The 20,899-nt window shown below is 45.4% G+C and overlaps 1 protein-coding gene across 1 annotated transcript in view; it reads left to right on the forward strand.

Annotated features, from left to right (window-relative positions):
• Positions 1 to 20,899, forward strand: part of LOC142497264 (ATPase family AAA domain-containing protein 3-B) — a 62,038-nt gene that overhangs the window by 4,197 nt on the left and 36,942 nt on the right. The window contains exons 3-7 of the mRNA XM_075604799.1: positions 1,458 to 1,559; positions 3,086 to 3,145; positions 4,566 to 4,635; positions 5,233 to 5,398; positions 5,489 to 5,558. Of these exons, the coding sequence (XP_075460914.1) occupies positions 1,458 to 1,559; positions 3,086 to 3,145; positions 4,566 to 4,635; positions 5,233 to 5,398; positions 5,489 to 5,558 (468 nt within the window). The remainder of the gene's footprint in view (positions 1 to 1,457; positions 1,560 to 3,085; positions 3,146 to 4,565; positions 4,636 to 5,232; positions 5,399 to 5,488; positions 5,559 to 20,899) is intronic.

The raw sequence follows: 20,899 nt of genomic DNA on the forward strand, positions 1-20,899 counted from the left end.
TCACAGAGAGGTCTGTGCATATTCTGTTAAACAATAGTTGACGTTTCGGCCTCAAGGGCCTTTCTCAAAAGCAAATGGCATCATTTTACTATTGGCTTTTGAGAAAGGCCCTTGAGGCCGAAACGTCAACTATTGGCTAATACATTTTCTATGCAGAGATCCGCAGTGCCCAGGTTTTTCCTTTCATACATGATATTGGGAGTGCCTCGCAGAGATTCCTGACCCAGGAGCACCGCCGGTATTTATATCATTTCTTCCCTTGGAGAGCAGCATTACCCTTCAAACCATTTTCTGTTAAAGACATGGCAAACCAGGACCGATAGCGGTCGGCATTTGAGATTTTGTAACCATTTGATTGCACAGACTTAGTACGGTTACTCAGCCAATTATCTGATACATTTCTAAGTGAAACCCTGATGGACTATTATGTACTTTCTGTGATGGTTTCATAGTGGTCATTTTGTAATGTGGGGAACCGTTTTGCCGCTTTAACATTACGCCATTACATTTCCTTTGATTTGTACTGTTACAATGTTTACTGACTATTTTGTATCTACATGTTTTTGATACTTCAACCTTCATGTCTGTACAGGGCCCGTCCCCCTCACCCTTCTTCCCCCTTTTTTGTTGTTGTTATTTAAATGTTTTATTATTTTGTTTATCAATTTTTTTTTGCCTTCTTTGCCATTATGGACATCGGCCTTATTTTCTTTTTGTTTACCTGTTTTTGTTTTTGTTTGTTTTTTTCCCCTAGAAACACAAACCCAATGGGAACTATAAGCACCCTTCCACTACTTGTGGTGCCAGTTTATCTTTATAAATGTTTTTGTTCAGCTTGTGGCAAGTGACCCACGAGGGTCCCGTTGGGGACGAATGTCTCGTTCTAGCCCTACTGATGCAACAATGTAATCGATACATAATTTCTCTTCTCTCTCACATTGGTGTCCGGTGCTGGCTTGTTAGATCTTTCACAGGATCTGCCCAGTTCATGTGTGTAGAGTTAATAATGGGGATGATCAGTAAAACCATTTGTGTGAATACTCAACTTTTTTTAAGTGAAACTTCTATGCTGGCACACCTACCAAACGAACATTTGCCTTGGAGTAAATCACCTTCAGAGTGACGGAAGTGACATCACTGCTGGCAGAAGAGGCCGTCAGTGTTGCCAGCTCGGCGTGTATGCGGAGGCATCCCGCGTTCGGCGCGCAGGAGCCGTTGCCGACGGTCGGGCGCGCCTGTGTTTTGATTTTTAATTAAAAACATCACCATCACAAATACAATTTCTGTGACAAAAAAACAAAGAAGTTTCACTTAAAATGTGCATGCTTGGAACACACACTTTTTAAAAAAAAAAATTATCTAGTGGAAACTGATAAATTCAGGGATTTAACTGTGTCTTCCAACTTTACTACTTCACCACATGCAAATATGTGTTGATTTGTTTTTTCATTTGTTAGGAATACGAAGCCGCCCTGGAGCAGCTGAAAAGCGAACAGATCCGAGTGCAGGGGGATGAGAGGCGGAAAACTTTGAATGAAGAAACAAAACAGAATCAAGCGGTGAGAAAGCATAACATCTTGTTACCTGTGACTGCTGTACTGTATAGGTAGAGCATGGTGTAAACCAGATGGTGAAAGTGGTGAGATTTCTTACTGGGTTCAATGAGTTGTATCTCTCACATCTGAATTGGGCTGATGGAGCCTGTACCTCAGTAATGCATAAAGGCTGTGCTTACAAACCATGTTTCTTATATGTAAAATAGATCTCATATACTCTGCACAGTATAGTATTATAGCACAGACACAGTGAATGCTAAATGTTAGTTTATTTTGGACATTGAGACAATGACATACTTAAGATCTCAAGGAGGCAGCGCTTGGTTCCAAATGTATTACACGCACAAAGCTTAAGGCTGCGTTTATAGTACTGACTACGACGTTGCGTAGCACCATAGCAAGTACATGCAATCCGTCGCGGGTGCCCGTAGTGGGCATGACGGCTGACGTCATGCAATCTTTGCAAGTCAAAGGATTTTTTCTTCAGCGATCAATGCGTGACGTCGGCAGCATGTGAGCGGTTCAGCCAATGAGGGTGAACCGCTCATTGCCACGCCTCTGCCACGCCCCCCGTCGCCCTCGTCTTCTGTACAGCGATGGCTGACGTTACGCGGTCGCGTAGCCCTTACTATAAACGCAGCCTAAGTGTACCTTGAAGCCTCACTGGGCCTTTAAGGTTTAATCCTGCATAGCCAAACAGAAAACAAATGTTGTATTTTTTTTTCCTCTTTAAGCAAATCTATGCCCTGCTTGCTACTTGCGTTCTGCTCAAGGATGTCTTCTGTCTACTCAGTTTATATCTAAAGCCCTCTCCCAGCTAGAACCTTTCTCACGGACTGCCCCACACCTCTGTAATGCCCTTCCCCTCAATATCTACCAAACGCCTTCAAGGCCCTTCTCAAATCTCGCCTGTTTCAGTAGTTCCAATGTAATTGCTCTTACATATGCACTTCTCATAACCACATCCATACGCACTTACTGTCTCTGTAAGTTCTTCCTACATAGTTGCTTAATAAATTAGGTTGAAAAAAGACATAAAGACAAAAAAGACATAACACCAAGTTCAACTTGTATTAAAGTTTGATTGGCTGAACCTCTTATTTATATTATATTGATCCAGAGGAAGGCAAACAAAATACCACAGTGACAAATACCACCTACATTGTAATCTCTTCAGGGCAGGGGTGTCTTCCTAATGTTTACTTTTATGTTTGAAGCCCTTATTCCCAGTATACGTAACATTTCCTGTTCTTTTCTTGCACTGTTATCTGAACTTCCGAGTGAGTTTTAGGGTGACACATTTTCACTTTGCTCATACTAATTTCATAGCAGTTACTTGGACAGCGGACAGTCAGAGGGCCACATCTAGGCCCTTTGCAGACTGCATTTGCCCTTATGGCTGCCAATTGAAGAGCCCTGGCTTAGGCCATGCTTCTATCAACAGTGATTGTTCACAATGTTACTTAGTGCCGCTGGTGCTTTTAGTCTGGAACTTAACTCGTTAATCTTTCTCCTCTCTGCTGCTTTAGAGGGCTCAGTACCAGGACAAACTTGCAAGGCAGCGTTATGAAGACCAACTGCGACAGCAAGTAAGTGTATTTGTATACGAAAGCACTAGTCCCTCCATAAAGACTTGTGTTTATTAGCTGCATCCAATAGTCAAAGGGATTAAGACAATATTGGTTCACTGTTTTGTCAATTTGATGTAGCATTGGGCACCCCTGTCTTTTGTTGTATACATTTGCCACGCTCAGTAGCACTCATTTTGGCATAAATATATATTCATGATGTGGTGGGTGTAGGAGTTTGAGCTAACTGGGAATGTGTGTTAATCAATTTCTGACTGGTAACAGTTAAATGGAGGTAGGTGGCACCTCCCCCCAGAGCTCACCCCTCTCCACCTTTTAAACTTGGGAGGTTCTGGCATTTTGCTGAATGGACAAGACTCGCTGTAGTTGCTTCCCCTCATACAGAGGTAAAAGGAAGGTTCACAGTTTGTGTTAGGACCTGCATTTTTGGTTATACCTTGTCGTGTGGTATGCAGGCTTTGGCCAAAGGGTTTAACTAAATAACCAAGTAATTGCTATTATTATTGAAGTATTTAAACTTTATACTGATTACCATATATGTTTTGTCAATTTGATGTAGCATTGGGCACCCCTGTCTTTTGTAATATTGGTTCTGTCCCTGAATTCAACAAGTTTCCAACATGTTAAAAACTGTGGCAAAAATGTTTTGGCCTGTATTTTAGTAAACTTTCCGCATGATCTAGGCTCTTAAGAGAAAAGGTATAAATTATTTCTAATGTGGAGCTGTGAGTTTGTAAATGCGAAAAGTAGGGGTACTCTGCACACCTAGTACCACACACTTTGGTTACTGATTTGTTCAAAATGTCTTTAGCTCATATTTGGAGCTGTTTCATATTCCAAGCATTAAGATGTAAACCTAAGGCGCTGGACTTGGTTATTCGCTATTCGCTATTATTCAATGTTTCCTTGGTAGATGCGATTTAGTTAACCTCCAAAAAATAACTTTCACTGTGTTTACTTCCAGGTTTATATTTAAACGTTTCACTTCCTGATGTTAATCTTAAAGCTATAATTTGGCTGGGATAGCAGTAACGCACTGAAGCGGATAGATCCAAAAAAAGAGACCGTACAAAGGGGCATATATACACAAACTCTGAATGTTCAAGGATGCTAATGTCCAGAAGTGTGGCCATGCCATCAAATGCAGAACAAGGAGCAACCCAAAGGTTGAAGGGGGCACAGTACACCGGGTGTACTGTACCCCCTTCAACCTTTTGGGTAGTTCCTCATTCTGGACTGCAGCTGATGGACAGCTATTTCATCCCATCAGAGTGATTGATTATTTAATGTAACCAGTCTTGTAAAAAAAATTTAAAAAAAAAAAGAGATTTATTAGTATATATACACATACACTGAAGTTGATTAATGTTCACGTTTTTATAATTCGATTGCTAACCTTTCATTTACTATTTTCTTTAAGCAAATGCTAAATGAAGAGAGTTTACGAAAGCAAGAGGAATCTGTCCACAAACAGGAGGCTATGCGTCGAGGTAAAGTGTTTGACTTTGTCTATTGGGCATGTTGTGTGGTAACGTTAGGTTGGTTGATACCCAAGATCAATGTAGTAACACTGTACCCTGTGTTGCAAAACTGAGTACATTACCTCGTCATACCAAGTACCCCATAGAAACTTTAGGTACAGAATTATTCTAAACCCCAGCTTGGGCTGTACATCATTGTGACCAAAAACACTTGTACGAACTGTTTTGGAAGATGTATTATCAGACCAAAGCCCTACGTCTCATTAGTTTTTTCTTTTAATCCTGTCTTAATATTCTTCTGCAACAAACCATGCTTTGTCGATGACTGTTTGGTTCCTACCATTAGGTCCAATAATCTAATAGTGGAGACTGTAGTGGGTCGGATCCATTTTTTCCTTTCACTAGAACTTCTATAATTTTACACTTGATTACAATAAGTGCACCAAACATAAACATTACGAGTTTGCAGTCTGTGATGTGGCAGATGTTTAATTTACTTGGGTCCTTCACCCGATCTAGTCTGAAATTCCCTGAAGGCACCTCCCCGCACCTGCAAGTAATACATGAATAAAAGTTGCCTTATTTTATGTGTTCCTTTTTGTCCAGCCACCGTCGAGCACGAGATGGAACTACGGCATAAGAATGAGATGCTTCGCATTGAGGCAGAGGCACGTGCCCGAGCCAAGGTAGAGCGCGAGAATGCGGATATTATCCGGGAACAGATTCGCCTGAAAGCTGTGGAGCATCGGCAGACAGTCTTGGAATCTATCAAGTACGTAACTTAATCCTCTCTCCCAACGTGTCGCCTTGTGTAGGTGCATCTTTAATTTGGGATCTCCTAATGTACCTTTTCTACTTGTAGGACTGCAGGGACGGTGTTTGGAGAAGGTTTTCGTGGTTTTATCTCCGATTGGGACAAAGTGACAGCGACTGTGAGTACCAAACTGACCTATATAAAAAATGTCAAAAGTTGTTTTAACTTCCTCTAGGAACTGCAGTTTGCTGACATTTCTAGGGTTAAATCTTTCAGTGCTCAGGAACCCACATAACTTTTCTCTGCAAGTATTACTATCCCCCCTGGAACATAAGCGATCCTGAAATGTGCCTACATTTTTCATACAGATGCCCGCGGTACAACAGATTTGGTGCCAAATGTTCTAATATAAATTGTTAAAATGGAAAACCTATTGGAAATAGAACACGTGATGCTCCATATTTCCTCCACTAGGTGGTGCTGCACACGGTGGAATTTGTGTCTGTGAATGCAGATACCTTCAAGTTGCAGCTCTGCAGCTTGAGCATAGGATAAACATGGCGTATTTCTGTTTCGCCATACTCATTCTATCTATAATGTAACAGGGCTGTCCTACTGACGAGCCATGCCCACTGGTGCAGCTTGGCTTCCTACGGGTCTTTCCTATATCTCAGAAAAAAGAGAATAGGTGCAAAACAGCGCTAGAATTATAAATATAAATGTTCAGGCAGCCAGGTGAAAGACTGGTAGTACAACCAGTCAGGGGAACAAATGAAAAAAAAGAGGTTAAACCGGCGCCAAAAAAAGGGTAAATACCAGTCCTGTTATGACAGTCCAAATACAGTCCTTGGGATGATGAATGGTGATGAATCTCACCTCAGCAATGCATATATGAAAAAGAGAAAAAGAAAAAGAAAGAGAATAATGGTGCAGTAAATCAACACAGGAGGGGGAAGGAAGGGGGGGGGGGAAACACAGATATTAGCAACAAGAACAACAAACAGAGCATACAAACATGAAACACAAGCACGGCCTAAAAAATAATACAAAGCTTATTTATTAGCGTGGACATGTGTATTAACCGCATCCGGAGGGGCAAAATTGCAACCCTACTTACGAAATGCTGGAAAGGTACAGGCAGATCTGCTGTAAGCAGCTGGGCTTTCAGGATGGCGACCGGAGCACTTGTGCTGGCGTCTACACGTGACTGGGGAATCAGGCGGATGTCTCCGATGCCGAGGCCTCTGGGCGGACGTGACGTCACCCCCGTTGTGTACTCTCCACCGGCTCACAGGACTCCAGTCCTCCTTAACAGCCGCAATGTCGCCGTACCTCGGTTAAAACACTTGTAGGAGACTGCAGAATTTCTCCTTTGAAACTGCAGACTGTACCACAGTAAAAACACTCTAAAACTTGGAACTTCCCGACGCGTTTCGTACGCATGCGCGTACTTCTTCAAGGGATGTGCTTGTCTGATAGTCTCTAGGATATATATACCCTTGATCCAAAGTCCTGATTAGTTAATTGGATAAGTGGTATTAACCCCAATTTGGGCTAATAGACAACAGCACATAGACAAAGGCCTATGCTAATCTACATACATAACAAACATACAACATTAGTTTGGGATAACAGAAAAGGGAGAAAGAACGTTAAAAACATTTAAAAAGACATTAAAAAGACATTAAAAATATATACAGTGGCAGAACAGATAAATGACTTCAAATGATTATAAAAAGGCTTTGAGTTCAAAATCGATGTTCATTCCTTTAGGGGAGAGAGTTTTAAGTTCATATATCCAGTAAGCCTCACGTATACTGGCCTGCTGGAGTCTACTCCCCCCTCTAGGGTTAACATCAACCTGCTCTATTGCCTGGCAGATAAGACCCTTGGGATTCTTATCATGGTACAGAGAAAAATGGTGTGAGACACTATGTGTCACTAAGCCCCTTCTGATATTGTAAATGTGCTCATAGACACGTCTCTGGAAAGTTCTCCCTGTTCTGCCCACATATTGCAAGCCACAAGGGCATTGCAATAAGTATATAATGTATGTGGAATGGCAGTTAATGAAATTGTATATGGGGTAACTCCTATTAGTAACATTAGATGTAAATTTTTTTGAATTTTTACTAAATGAACATGCTACGCATTTTGCACAGGTGAAGAAACCTTTTAAATTCCCTCCTAGTTTCTGCTTTCTTTGGTTCACTGGACAACTAGGGGCTAGTTTGGATTTTAAGTTATTAGCCTTGGAAAATATAATGTTGGCTTTTTTTGGAAGGATATCTGCCAATACTTCATCTTGTAATAAAATAGGCCAATACTTGTTTATAATTTGTTTAATTTTTGGCGCCATCTCATTATATTGAGTGATGAACGCTACCTGATTGTGATGTTTATTTATTATTTCCTTTTTTTTAACCTCATGTTGAAGTAAAGTGTCTCTATTAATCACATTGACCTGATTGAAAGCCTCATTTAATTCAAACTCATTATATTTTCTATTAATAAATTTATGTTTTAGATCTTCTGCTTGTTTTTTAAAAATCTCGTCTTCTGAACAGTTACGTTTAAGACGTACCAGTTGTCCCTTTGGAATGTTTCGCAGCCATTGTGGATTATGGTGACTATCCGCGCGCACATAGTTATTTGCCTGCACAGGCTTGAAGAAGGTTTTAGTGTGCAATATATCATCTTTGACATATATGTGGAGGTCCAAAAAATCGATGTGTTCAGTACTAAAACTACAAGTGAATTTTAAATTAAGGTGATTGTCATTTAAATAAGAGCAAAAATCATTTAAAGAATCCTGAGTGCCTGACCAAATGAAAATCACATCATCAATGTAGCGCCGCCAGAGCACCAGGTCTGCCCCTAGAGGACAGTTGTTCCAAATAAACTCCTCCTCCCAACTGTCCATGAATAAGTTGGCATAACTAGGGGCAAACCTCGTGCCCATGGCGGTACCACATTTCTGAATATAATAGTGAGAATTAAATGTGAAATAATTGTGTGTTAAAATAAACCAAATACTCTCCATCAAAAAATCCCTCTTAGTGCGCGAATAGCCACTGGAGTGTTCCAGTTTGCGAGACACGGCCTGGCATCCTTGATGATGGTCAATAACTGTATATAATGATGTTACATCAGCCGTAGCTAAAATGTATCCTTGCTGCCATTTAAGATCTTTTAAAATTTGTAGCGTATGTGTCGTGTCTCGCAAATAGGACTTACCACCAGTGACTATAGGTTGAAGATGGTGATCTATAAATTGTGAAAGATTTGAAGTGAGGGAAGAAATTCCAGAAATAGGTCTCCCTGGAGGTGCAGTTAGATTTTTGTGAATTTTGGGTATAAAGTAAAATAACGGTGTACGTGGAAACTGAACAGACAGAAATTTGAACTCTTCCTCACATAATGCCCCACTATCTACGCCAGAAGTCAACAGTTCTTCCAGTTCTTTCCTATATCTGCTGAGGAGTCAAAGAAGGCATGTGAGAAAATCTATGTTAAACCGTAAATAACAAGTACAGTACTGTATATAGTAGTTGTTGTGTAAAAATATTGTAGACTGAAGCACAAGAAGAGTGGAATGCATGGTTTAGGTGCCTATACTGTAACTCATGTGGGTTCTTGACCTTAGCCTGACACACGCACTTCAGGTAGACAGTTTGATCCTTTACTGATATTGTGACTGCCCCCATGTAATGTTGGATGCAGAGGCCAAGTGGGGCATTGCTGCAAGACGCCCTGGTTACGCTACGGACCCTTAGGCCTCGTCCAGGGTGAAGGGAAGAGCAGAGCGAGCGAGCTGGCGCTCATGCACAGTGACATGACGTGCATGTAAGCAGGAGCCCAATCTTGTCTTGCTAGAAGAAATTTGCAAGCGACGGGGGGGAGGGGGGGTTGGGGCGTGAATTGCAGTAACACACACACACACACATATATTTCCCCTGCTTTCTCCCTGCCCCCCTCTCCCCCCATCGCTCGCCCTCCCTGCGCTCTCCCCGCCCCCCCTGCGCTCTCCCCCCTCCCCCCCGTGCTCTCTCCCGCCCCCCGTGCTTTTTCCCTCCCCCACCCTCCCCTTTCTCTCTCCCCCCCTCCCCTCTCTCTCCCCCTCCTTCCCTCCCCCCTATCTCTCCCCCTCCTTCCCTCCCCCCTATCTCTCCCCCTCCTTCCCTCCCCTCTCTCTCCCCCCCTCCTTCCCTCCCCTCTCTCCCCCCCTCCTTCCCTCCCCTCACCCCCCCCCCTTCCCTCCCCTTTCATCCCCCCTTCCCTCTCCTCTCATTCCACCCCCCTTCCCCCCCGTTTGCCCCCTCCCCCTTGCCCGCCACTCCGTTTGCCCCCTGCCCCTTGCCCGCCACTCCGTTTGCCCGCCACTCCGTTTGCCCCCCCTCCTGCCCCACCACTCCGTTTGCCTCACCCCCTCTTCCCCACCACTCCGTTTGCCCCACCACCACTCCGTTTGCCTCCCCCCTTCCCCACCACTCCGTTTGCCCCACCACCACTCCGTTTGCCTCCCCTCTTCCCCACCACTCCGTTTGCCCCACCACCACGTTTTACCACCCCCCCCCCCCCGTTCACATCTCTCTGTTTTCCGCTTCGTGTCTCCTCCCCCCGCCCCCGTGTCAGAGGACCAATGCAAGCTCCCAATGCTTGTATTGCATTGGTTTTGCCTTGCTGTCCTCTGATTGGGTAAGTTTGGTCATGTGATCTGAAATCGGAGCTACAGATTAAAAATGTTAAAACACCTGAATCTGAGCTCCGACTGCAGCTCACAGGCACGTGCAGGAGGGAGCTCACGCAGGCCACACACATTGTTGCAATGTGTCTCATCGCGGCCAGCGTGAGCGCCCACACCAGCTCGGCGCCACCCTGGACGAGGCCTTCGTTAGAAATGATTGGATATGTGTTCAATGAACATACAGATGTAGCCCCAGAGCCATATGAGCAAAACGCTTTGGCCTCTGGGACCGTAAAAGCTGCTGCTTCCTGTGGAGCGGGTCCGTTCTTCATAATGGGACCCCCTACGGAGAGATTTCCTGCTGCTCGGGGTATGCCGCGGTTAGGATTCTGCGGCTTCCCCTGGCAGCACAAACCGTTAGTCTGGCTAAATCTTTAGCTCTTTCTATAGCCTCACAAAAGGCCATCTATTACCCCAAGACTTTGAGGATCATCAGTGGAATATCTCGCGTACCCGTAGTGCACTAATCCGAGGTCTGTCTGACTAGTTAAGGACATGTACGTGTAGTGTTATCTACAATTTGACTGTTGGAAAACAGGCGTTCAAACCTCTTAAATCCACCTCCAATGTTTTGGATGTAAGAATAGTTGACGTATTCAAATGTAACAAAAAACGGTAATAACTCCGATTGGGCACTAGCATTGTCCTTCCTGATATCACATAATACAAAGAAACCAAAGCCCTAAAACCTATTTATACTAGATCCATACAGTAGGTCACTCATACCCCACACACCTTTCTTCTGTCTTCAGCTTTTGCCATACATGGTCATATTATCTTTGACCTATTTTATCTGTCAATTTTTGACTCTAGGGCTGCGGGCATGGTCAGCGCTTAGCCGCGCTCACGCGTGCTAGTGAGCCCCTGCAGCCGCAATGAGAGCGGCTTTAGCAGGGGCTCGCGCACGCTTCCGCAGGCGTGCAAAAGCGTAGCCGACACTCAAATTTTAGTTTATGCGCGCAGGACCGGTCACGTGAGCGGTTTGCCCAATGAGGGCGAACCAGCTCTGTGACGTCACTGGCCCGCCCATAGACACGGCCCCGGACGGCGCGCATACTAAGGCCAGGGAAAGCACCCGCTTTCCCTCAGCCTCCGCACGGGCTTAGTGTCTATGGACTAAGAAGGAGGGAGGGGGAGGTGCCTTTAGTGCAAGTGATTTGGGGTTATTACAAAGTGAAGACCTCTGTAGTACTAGACTTGCATGCCTGGAATGTACCTAGGTTATGTTAAATGTCCACGCATATAAATATTTATACCACAGGCTGCTTTGCATTAGTTCTTGGGGCCTTATTCAATATTGTCCAATGTGCAATATGCCAGAAACTGCTATTCAGGGGTTAGTGGCAGTTTTCCGTTTCAGACCTTATTGAATTGGGCCTTTACTGTGGTGGAAAAAAAACTGAGCAGCTGAATGAATTGTAGCTTCTTGCCTTGTAGGGTCATCTTTACTTTTGGTGCAGTCCATCCTAAAAGGTTTATTAATTGGCGAATGTATGTATATCTTTATATAGCTCCCACCGTTGTGCTTTGCTAGAGTCAATACAGTACAGGGAATTATAGTACAAAAATTGCAACAAATAAGACCAGACAATGGGAAGGGAAGATCCTGTCCCAGAGAGCTTACAATCCAAGTGGAATGTTGGGAGACTTGGAGACAACAGGTGAGAGAATAAGTGCAGTAGATGGCAGTGCTTGGCCACAATGGTTGTTATGGCTACTGTCCCATACCCAGTGTTGCTCCTAAGTCTAGGCTATTGAAACACTTAATTTTAAGAAGTGAGTTTTAAGGTTGGTCTTAAAGGTGGGGAGAGAAGGTGCTTGGCGTATACGGAGTGTGAGGGAGTCATACAGGTGAGGGGAAAAGATTTAAGGCGAGAGAGATAGCAGTAGGGGTGGGAAGGAGATGGTTATGGGTAGAATGCAGGGGTATAGCGAGAGATCAGATTAGTATGCAGGAGCAGATTAGTAGAGAGCCTTGACGGCAAAGAAGAGAACTTCGAGGGTGATCTGAGACTTGATTGCAGGGCTTCAAGGAGGAGATGAGCAGAGACTGTTTTGGAGTGAAATTATTCTAGCAGCAGAATTTTGGCTAGATTGCAAAGGAGAAAGTTGAGGCAGGGAGGCCTGTTAGCAGTATGTTACAATAATCCAGACTGGAGAGGCTAAGGGCATGCATTAGAGTTTGTCATAGCTTAGCAGCGGAGAGCGGATCTTGGCAATATTACGTAGGAAGAAGCGGCAAGTTTTATCTATGATTTGAATATGAATAGAGAAGGAAAGTGAGGAGTCGTGTCACCCCTAAATGAGGTGCTTTTTTTTATTGAGGGATGTAGAAGTTGCTGAGAAGAGGTACTGTATGTCAATAGTGGTGCAGTGTCTGGTACAGACAAAGGTGGAGGGAAGGCGAGATGAAGAAATGTGGAGCGAATAGAAAAATGTACAAAGGAGTGAGGAAACTGCAAACAGGAAAAGCAATAGGGATAACATAATGAGAAGCAGGTAGGATGAGTTTCCAGGTATTGGAGGATATGAGGAGCAAGAGCTGAAAGAGCAGGTGTATAAATCAGGCATGAGTGCAGTCTAGCACTGAAGGTTACACAGCAGCTTAGAAACTTAGTCTATACGTGTGCAAAAAGTGTCACTTTAGAAAAATTCAGTAAGTTCTCACAGTTGCAGGATTGTTGACGAAGTGCTAAAATCCGTTCTTGTAGTCTTCACCTCCAATTTTAGCTCCACAGACACTTCACATGTGACACTTAAGACATTACACAGCCAATATAGACTGGCTCTATAATGGTACAGTACTATTACAATTATACAGATTTATTCAAATGTTCTCTCAAAATCTCATGATGCATGTTTCATAGATAGTCTTTTAAAACATTCTCCTAAGAGGAAAGAGCAGGATACACAAGAGCAAGAAGTCTTGATCGGGAACATAACATTTGTTTTAAAGAATGAACTTTGAGAACAATATTTAATGTAGTATTATTTTTGTCACGGGAGACCAGGACCAGGGATCAATACTCTAGACCAGGGGTGTGCAAACTTTTCCTCGTGCCCACCCCTGCTTGACCTCCTCGGTGCCTTACTCTCGGGTTACCAAGATGACTTGTCGCTGGAAGGGAATGTAAGTGTATTATAGAAGCCTCGTGTGGTCCCCCGTCATTTAATTTAAATGCCTGGGGGGAGAGCGCGGGACCTCTATAACTGCACCCCCTCCCTATCCCTGAAAATCTAGGGCTCTGCAACCTGGAAATCACCCCTCTGCTAGATCTCCCTCTAAAGGCTCTTCCTTACCTCTACAGACACCCCGTATGTGGACTTATGCAGGGGCCTCTGATCGCCAGTGTTGACTGGACAATAAGTGAGATGAGTCAGTCCAAGCTTGTCCGTGACCAGACTCCCATACCTTCCTAACTACTCTCTCGTGTGTTCCCGTTAGTTAGCCGTGAGCTGGGAGCCGCATCCCCCACAGTGCCTCCCTGCCTAGCCTCCCCTAGACAATCGGGCAGTGCTCTGCTAGCTGTGTCTCCCGATGGTGGGCTATACACCTTCATCACCACCAGACCACTACTCCTTCATATTTATGTGGTAGCGCTGTTGTCTACCTAACTCCTGATCCACAGCTACCACGTAATTTGACTCGTTCATCTGCCAGATAACAAGGCAGCCAGGAGCTTTAGAACAAGCACCTGCTGCCCCGGGATGAACTCTCTACTATGGGCATTTCTATCATATCCGCGCTTCTGCCTGGTCTGAGCTTCCTGTGCTAACACCATCAGATAGGCTAACCGATCCTTGATCTCCACCACATACTGGAGCACCATTGTATCCGTGGTGGTGGTCTCACCCTCCCTTCCGGAAAAGATTGAGCGGTCCACAGATGCAGCACCCGTATAGAAGCTCGACAGGTGACAAGCCGGTAGACTCCTGCAGCACTTCCCTGTATGCGAACAGTTGGAGCTGCACGTGCGCTTACCAGTCTCCCCTTTCGGCTTCCACTGCAGCATTTGTTTTCAGGGTACTTTTGAACCGCTCACACAGTCCATTGGTTTGAGGATGGTAGGGGGCTGTACGTAGAGGAGTCACCCCAAACGCAGCTCGGAGACTTTGGAGCAGCTCACCCAAGCTGTGCGCCCTGGTCAGTCAGGATCTCATTGGGGAAACCTACCATAGTAAAAATAATTATCAGTGCCTCAGCCACCTTACGGGTGTTAATGGAGGGCCACCGCGTACCTGGTCGCAAAGTCCTCAACCGTTAAAGATGCTTTTTTTTTTTTTTACCTACTGGGAATCATCATGGGCCTAATGTCCACCGCCACCCGCTGGAAGTGTTCCCCGATCACCAGTAAGGGCCTCAGGGGGGCCTTTGTCTGATCGCTTTGCCATTCTACTTGCTGGCAGGTATCACAGGTGCGGCTGAACGCTGATGCCTCCTGTGATATCCACGCCCAGGAAAAATTCTGAGTCAGCCTGTCTCTTGTACGGGTAACCCCTTTGTGCCGCGCTATCGGGATCGCGTGCACTAATCGCTCAACTGTGTCTGGTATGTACTGGGTACCACCAACTGACACTTGGCTGTCCATGGTCTGTCCGGAGCTGCCAGGGCTTGTTCCCAGTATGAGTCCATGGTGCCACAGGATCCTCCCAGAGGACGGCTCAGCAGCCGCTGCCTTATGCCCTCCAAGCTTGGGTCCGTCCACACGGCATCCCAGAACGCCTGACTCTGCTTTGGCCCACTTGCCCTAGTTACAGTCTCTGGGAGATCAGATCATCAAGTCAAGCTCCGCTCATCTTACCTTGCCAACCTCCTTCGGAACGTCCACAGCATATTGCTCCAAGGATCGATGGGTTCAGGGTTGTGTCTGAATGAAACCTGATGCTGGGTCGGGATCCCGGCGACTCTGGCTCAGAGTTGCTACAGCTACATCATCCTCCTCATGGCTGCATCGGATCCTACCAAGGTCATTGCCCAACAATACTGCGGCATCTAAGCTGGGCAAAATATCAGGCCGAACTAGAGTGACAGCAGCGCCAGAGTCAAGCATACCGGTGGTCATCCGGTCCCCAGTGGTCACCGGTTTGAGGTGCTTGATCCAGACGTCTGTGGGACCAAGACATACCGTGGCAACCTGAAGTGCTCTCACTGGCTGCGAGAAGGGGGTTGGTCTCTTATGTCTCTACCATCTGCATCGGGAACACAAGGGATAGTACTGGGTCATCCGGCTGCCTATCCAGGCGATGGCCCGATTACTGCAACATGTGACCGGAAAGGGTTGGGGGCAGACGTGCTACATGTGCCCAGTCTGGTTACACCCAAAACACCGCCGTTCCTGGGTAAACTTGCTGGGTGCTGGTAGGCGCTGTGGCTGGCTGCCAGGAGCTTGTGCTGGTACAGGTGGAATCGGGCTGTCGGGGGTGGAAAGCACTACGGGTGGAAAGGGCAGTGGGAGCCATCTCGAGCTAGGGCCGGACTGTCACAAAGTTCTCTGCGAAGGCCGCTTGCCTCGCACTAGCCAACTTGATCAGTGGCACACTCCCGCTCCTCAGGAAAGCATTTCAACATGAACAACTCCTTGACCAAGTCATGGAGGGTCTTAAACGTTAGACACCTAACATTGGGCAATCCAACATTTAAACTGGTGCTCCAGCCGGACATAAATTTAGAGGTGCGTGTTCATGGTGACTTTGTTCAGAGCTCTGAACTGGGCCCGGTATGTCTCTGGTGTAACGGCATATCTGGCCAGGAGAACCACCTTTACAACAGAGTAGTCATTTTTCATCCTCCTGGTCCAGCTCCCGATGCACCACGACTGTTTTGCCGCGCAGCTGAGGGACCAGATATTTGACCCAGTCCTCCTTGTGTAGTTGATGCATCTCGCAATGGTTCTCAAAGGACCATAGATACCCGTCAATGTTGTCTGTATCCTCGCAAAGGTGCTATAGATGAGTTAGGGTGCCAGACTGGCCCAGGGCACCTGACTTCCAGAGGACGATCTGGACCTGACCGCTCGGTCACCTCCTTGATCAACAGTTATAGCATGGTGACTCGCTGAGCAGGGGTTGCACCACTTCCCTGGTCTTCCAGCGCACGCCTAACGTTCGCCACATAACCATTTCGGCTGCAGGTAGCACCGCTGGAGCCTCCATGAATCCTCACTCGAGGTGGTGGACGATTCTCATAGTTTGGAAAGGCTGACAAACGTCTCGGGGCTGCCCACTGCCTCAGCTCCAATCATTGAGTGCATGGCCTTTTAGGTCACCAGCTCGGCGACAAATGTTTCTTGTCGCGGTTCTCGGTGGTTATTCCACACTTCACATCTGAGTATGAACCGGTCCTTAGTCCAGGACCGATACTTGGCCGACATCCTTGTAGTCTCATTTATTAGATGTACAAACTACAGGGAAGGGCAAGGGGTGTCCGAGCACTGTAGCGTTTGTAACGGAGTTCTGTGGTCTTCAGAATTGAAACCGTACTCAGCACAGTTGTTTCTGGAACAATATCGGTGCTGAGCCTAGCGATCCTGCCGTTGCCACCAGAAAAAAGCCTGTCGCGGGCGACCAGGGCAATTTTACACCAGGGATCAATACGCTAGATAGAACTGCAGAGTTGAACAAAAGTGGTTTTATTGGAAAAAGTTTCCACAAACTTACAGTACATGAAACGTACACAAACTCACCTAATTGGGGGAACAACGTCAAGTGCTAGATGTGGGGACCTCCGTCCGGAGCCTTGCCCCTTTACGTGTTCCCAACTTGTGCCTCGGTAGTATGGGCAGCACTACCTTGTTTTCCACTGGTTAGCAGTTTTAAATTCCCCTCCGTTGCCTCACTCCAAACAGCTCCGGCCAATGCCGCAAACAGACTGCAGATCCACTAATCCTCCAGACCTCTGCACTGGGTCTCTCGGTTCCCTTCTGTTGACTCCATGTCAGCTCTTCCTTTTAAAGGGGTTCTGCGAGTCCCCTGTCAGCACACAGCCGTCACAAAGGAGTGGCTCAGTGAGTAAAGACACTGGCACTGCAAGGCGGGCGTGCAGGCGGGTGCAGAAGGACCTTAGCCTAAGTTCTCGTAGAACCCATAATCGCAGCAGCCATTTTATTTACATTTTTTCCGCGATCCCGGTTATAATACGGCTTCATTCGGTGGCCCCGGAGCATCGCATTATAACAGGGTTCAGCTGCATTTATATGCCTGTCCCAATCGGGGAGATGCCAGCTAGTCTGGGTAGGAACAATATTCCTAGTCTCTGCACACAGCCCTAGACCCGGTTGATGAGATTACTGGGGTTGGAGTTGGGGCAGGACAATGCTGATAAAATCCCCTTCCACAGGCAAACAATACAGATACAGCCCCAGGTCTTACAGATTTCTTGCAGAGCAAGTCCACTCAGCAGGTGGTCGACATCTCCCTGATTCCTCAACAATGGACCTGATTACATCAGTGTCCAGGCCTATAATACCAAACTATGATGTCATTACAGCTCATTTAGTAGGGCTACGGCCCCAGTGCCTGTGAGGCTGGTGGCGCGTGCAGCCGAATTCCCCGGTCTGCTGAGAGCTGCGGGGGGAAAGACGGGGGGGGGGGGAACGTGACGGGGGCACGGCCGTGACATCACCCAGCAGGATCACCCTCATTGGCTGAACAGTCGGGGGACAGGGCCTGGCGCTCTGTCGCTTCTTCCCCTCACAATTTTATTGCAGGTTGGAAAAACTCAACTCGCAGCGGGACCCGGCCCCATTGAGGGGCGGCTCTTGTCCATGCAGTGTCCGCCACAGCGAGCACTGCAGTAGCCAGCAGGGACCTGGCCTAAGAGTGTTAACCCCTGCAGGTCCCCAATCTTGAACAGGACTATACATCACAGTTTCTCATACTTTAAGAGGAACATATATAGGACTGCTACAATAAAAAACTACATCATATCATTGACAGGTTGGGGTAATGGCGGGCGTAACCTTTATTTAAAAGACACCAAATCCACTGCTACCGTTGGTTATAAAACGTGCCTTTTTAACGTAGGCATGTATAGATTACATGAATCCTTGCATCTCTATTTCATAAAATGGACGATTGTGCACATTTCAATCACACATACAGACACAACTTGACGTTCTTCTCAACTTTGAAAAGTGTGGCTCATCCCTGCAGTCCCCCTGCAGCTTTTCTCTTAATGGCGACCCTTCCAAAGCACTGCTAATGAAAACTTTGATTTGATGAGCACATAATCGTTCATTTGCTAATGAACGCACAGATGTCAGATGCATAATAAAAGCTTTTCCCACTTCCCACACAAGCTTAAAAGAAAGGCATTGACGATGCAAAAAAAATATTTTTGCTGCCAGATTGGAGTGAGAAATTATTTTTATTTTAACAAAGGGATATAATTGGTAATCAAGCTTTTGCTAGCTCACAGGTGTGTCTCTCTGTATGTGCAGTTAAAACTTGCAGAACATTGCCCTGTAGCTTTATAACCAGCATTCTGAAATGTAACCATGTCATGGAGATAAGGTCATATTCAGGGTTGCCACCACTCTGGGTTTCACCCGGAAACTACGGGTTTTGGCCACTTATCTCTGGGCTACAGGTTTACCTAGGGCCCTCTTTGGGTATTAGATAAATGCAGCAAAGTATGAGGCCCTGAACCTCATGTTGCCTAGACATTAACTGAAATTATTACTGCTTCATTTTAATTACAAATGGAAGGAGAACCATAATAAAATACATAGGAATTCCTCTCGCAGAAAGCCATCAATCCCTGTATAGATATAATTATCAAGACCTGTTCTCCCAGATTAAAAAGGACCTGATAAAGTGGAATAAATTGCAAATCTCATGGTTGGAACGTGTAACTTCTGTGAAAATGAATATACTACCAAGACTGTTGTATCCTTTTTTGACATTGCTATTGCCAGTCCCTATCAAGCAGCTGAAAAACCTACAAAATGCTTCCTCTCAATTGTATATGGCTAGAAAAGAGCTAGAATTTCCAGACGGGTCGTGATGGTTCCAACATTGGAGGACTCGCAGTATCTTACGTTAGACAAATATTTAGTATGCCACCTGATGCAAATAGTATACTGGTTAAAACACCCTCTAAGATGGTATGAATATTTTATAACTCTGGATTCCCCCCTGGGGTGGCTTCTAATTCCTATGATATTTGGAAGGTAAAAGAAACATTGAATTTTGGCAATTTTGTTTTTTTTTTAATCAAATGTAATTTTATATTTTAAAATATAAAGTGAAGGTTTAGTGGTGTAAGAGTTTTTTTTTCTCTCTATGCCTTGTACCATCACACTTATACAGCTGAGGTATCTTGATAGCAGCTTAACTCCCAAGTCTGCCGTTGGTACCAATGTACATATTTTATTTTAACCATGTGTATAAAACGATCAGTGCCCTAACATACCCCAATGTGACACCAGATACTGAGCTGTAAAAAATGCGCCAAAAGTATATCGCTAGTTGCATACTGATTGCTTACACCAGCGCCTCCCATGTAATACTTTGTTTATGTTGGGGCGCTAATCTCCTATATTCTATCTGGAAGCCGCTTTGTTAAAAGGATGGCAAACTCTGCACGCTGTGTTTTCCTCTGATTTATGACAGCCTTGGGTAAGGTCACGTTTACATGGCACCTGTCAGGCCGGGCATCATCCTCAGGGGCTTGACGCTGTTTGTGACCTCACATAAAGCCAGCGGTTGGTGATTTACTTTCACCTTGGGGGATGCTGCAGCCTTTATCTCCTAAGTTGTATGTTATCCGTTCCTTTGGCTGCAGTGACACTTGCCTAATAGGAGCTGTCACTTCTCCCCTCCTGTCTGATCCTTCCTGATGAGCAGAAGATGATTGCTCCTTACCTTGTACAAATTGGTAACTTCTATGGGTGCTGCTGTTCTTTTGCCTTGTTTTATAATGAATATGATGGAGCATCTCACCTAATTTACAATTAAAGTTAAGGTTGAACTTGTTGGACATGTTCATTATTTATTTTTTTTAATTAATTTTTTTTCAATTCTGAACTACTTTGAATCTCATTTCCTGTCCAGAGCCAAATGCTAACTCTGTGTTGTAAGAACAGGAGCATGCCTTGTGTTCAGGAAGATACCTCATTCTGATTTGCAAGATGAGATGCGGGTTTCCTGGCACCTAGAGCCAACCCTTCATCTCCAGTCCAATCCCTCAGAACGTGTATGTCCCTGTGTCCGTATCATTGAATGGGCCTAGTGAGATGTTGGGGAAACATCGGGTTGTCTCTGGTTTTACCTTTAACCCACTTTGCTGTCAAAGGAGCCCGACATGAATTAAGCGACTTGACGTTTAGACGGAAGCAAAGGCGTTAACAATGCTTTTCATGAAAGTCACCGTTTTTTCCAAGGGTGGCAGAATGGGGGAAGGCAGTATTCATGCAGCTCTTATTTATAAGCGGCTAGACAGGGCAGCAGGTGCTGACCAAAGCTTCAATGGGTTAGAGGTCAGCTTGTCTGATCAAGTGCAGACGTCCTTACAAAGGAGCCTGCTGTAGACATCATTAAATGCAATTTCCTTAATCCAGCTGACTTCAAGAAAAGTGAAATCTGCATCTTTACCTTTTGTGGCACGAAGCAAAGCCTGAAGACACATTTGCTAAATATGTGGAAAGAGAAATCTAGCAGCGCTCTTAATTCTAGTATACTCCACTCTGTATTAGTCTGGGCAATGACATTAGAGCATCCGATTCAGCAGTTGATGTATAACGAGGAAAAGATTCATAAATGAACTTGTGAAT

This window comes from Ascaphus truei, chromosome 6, assembly GCF_040206685.1.
Source record: "Ascaphus truei isolate aAscTru1 chromosome 6, aAscTru1.hap1, whole genome shotgun sequence".
NCBI classification, from domain to species: domain Eukaryota; kingdom Metazoa; phylum Chordata; class Amphibia; order Anura; family Ascaphidae; genus Ascaphus; species Ascaphus truei.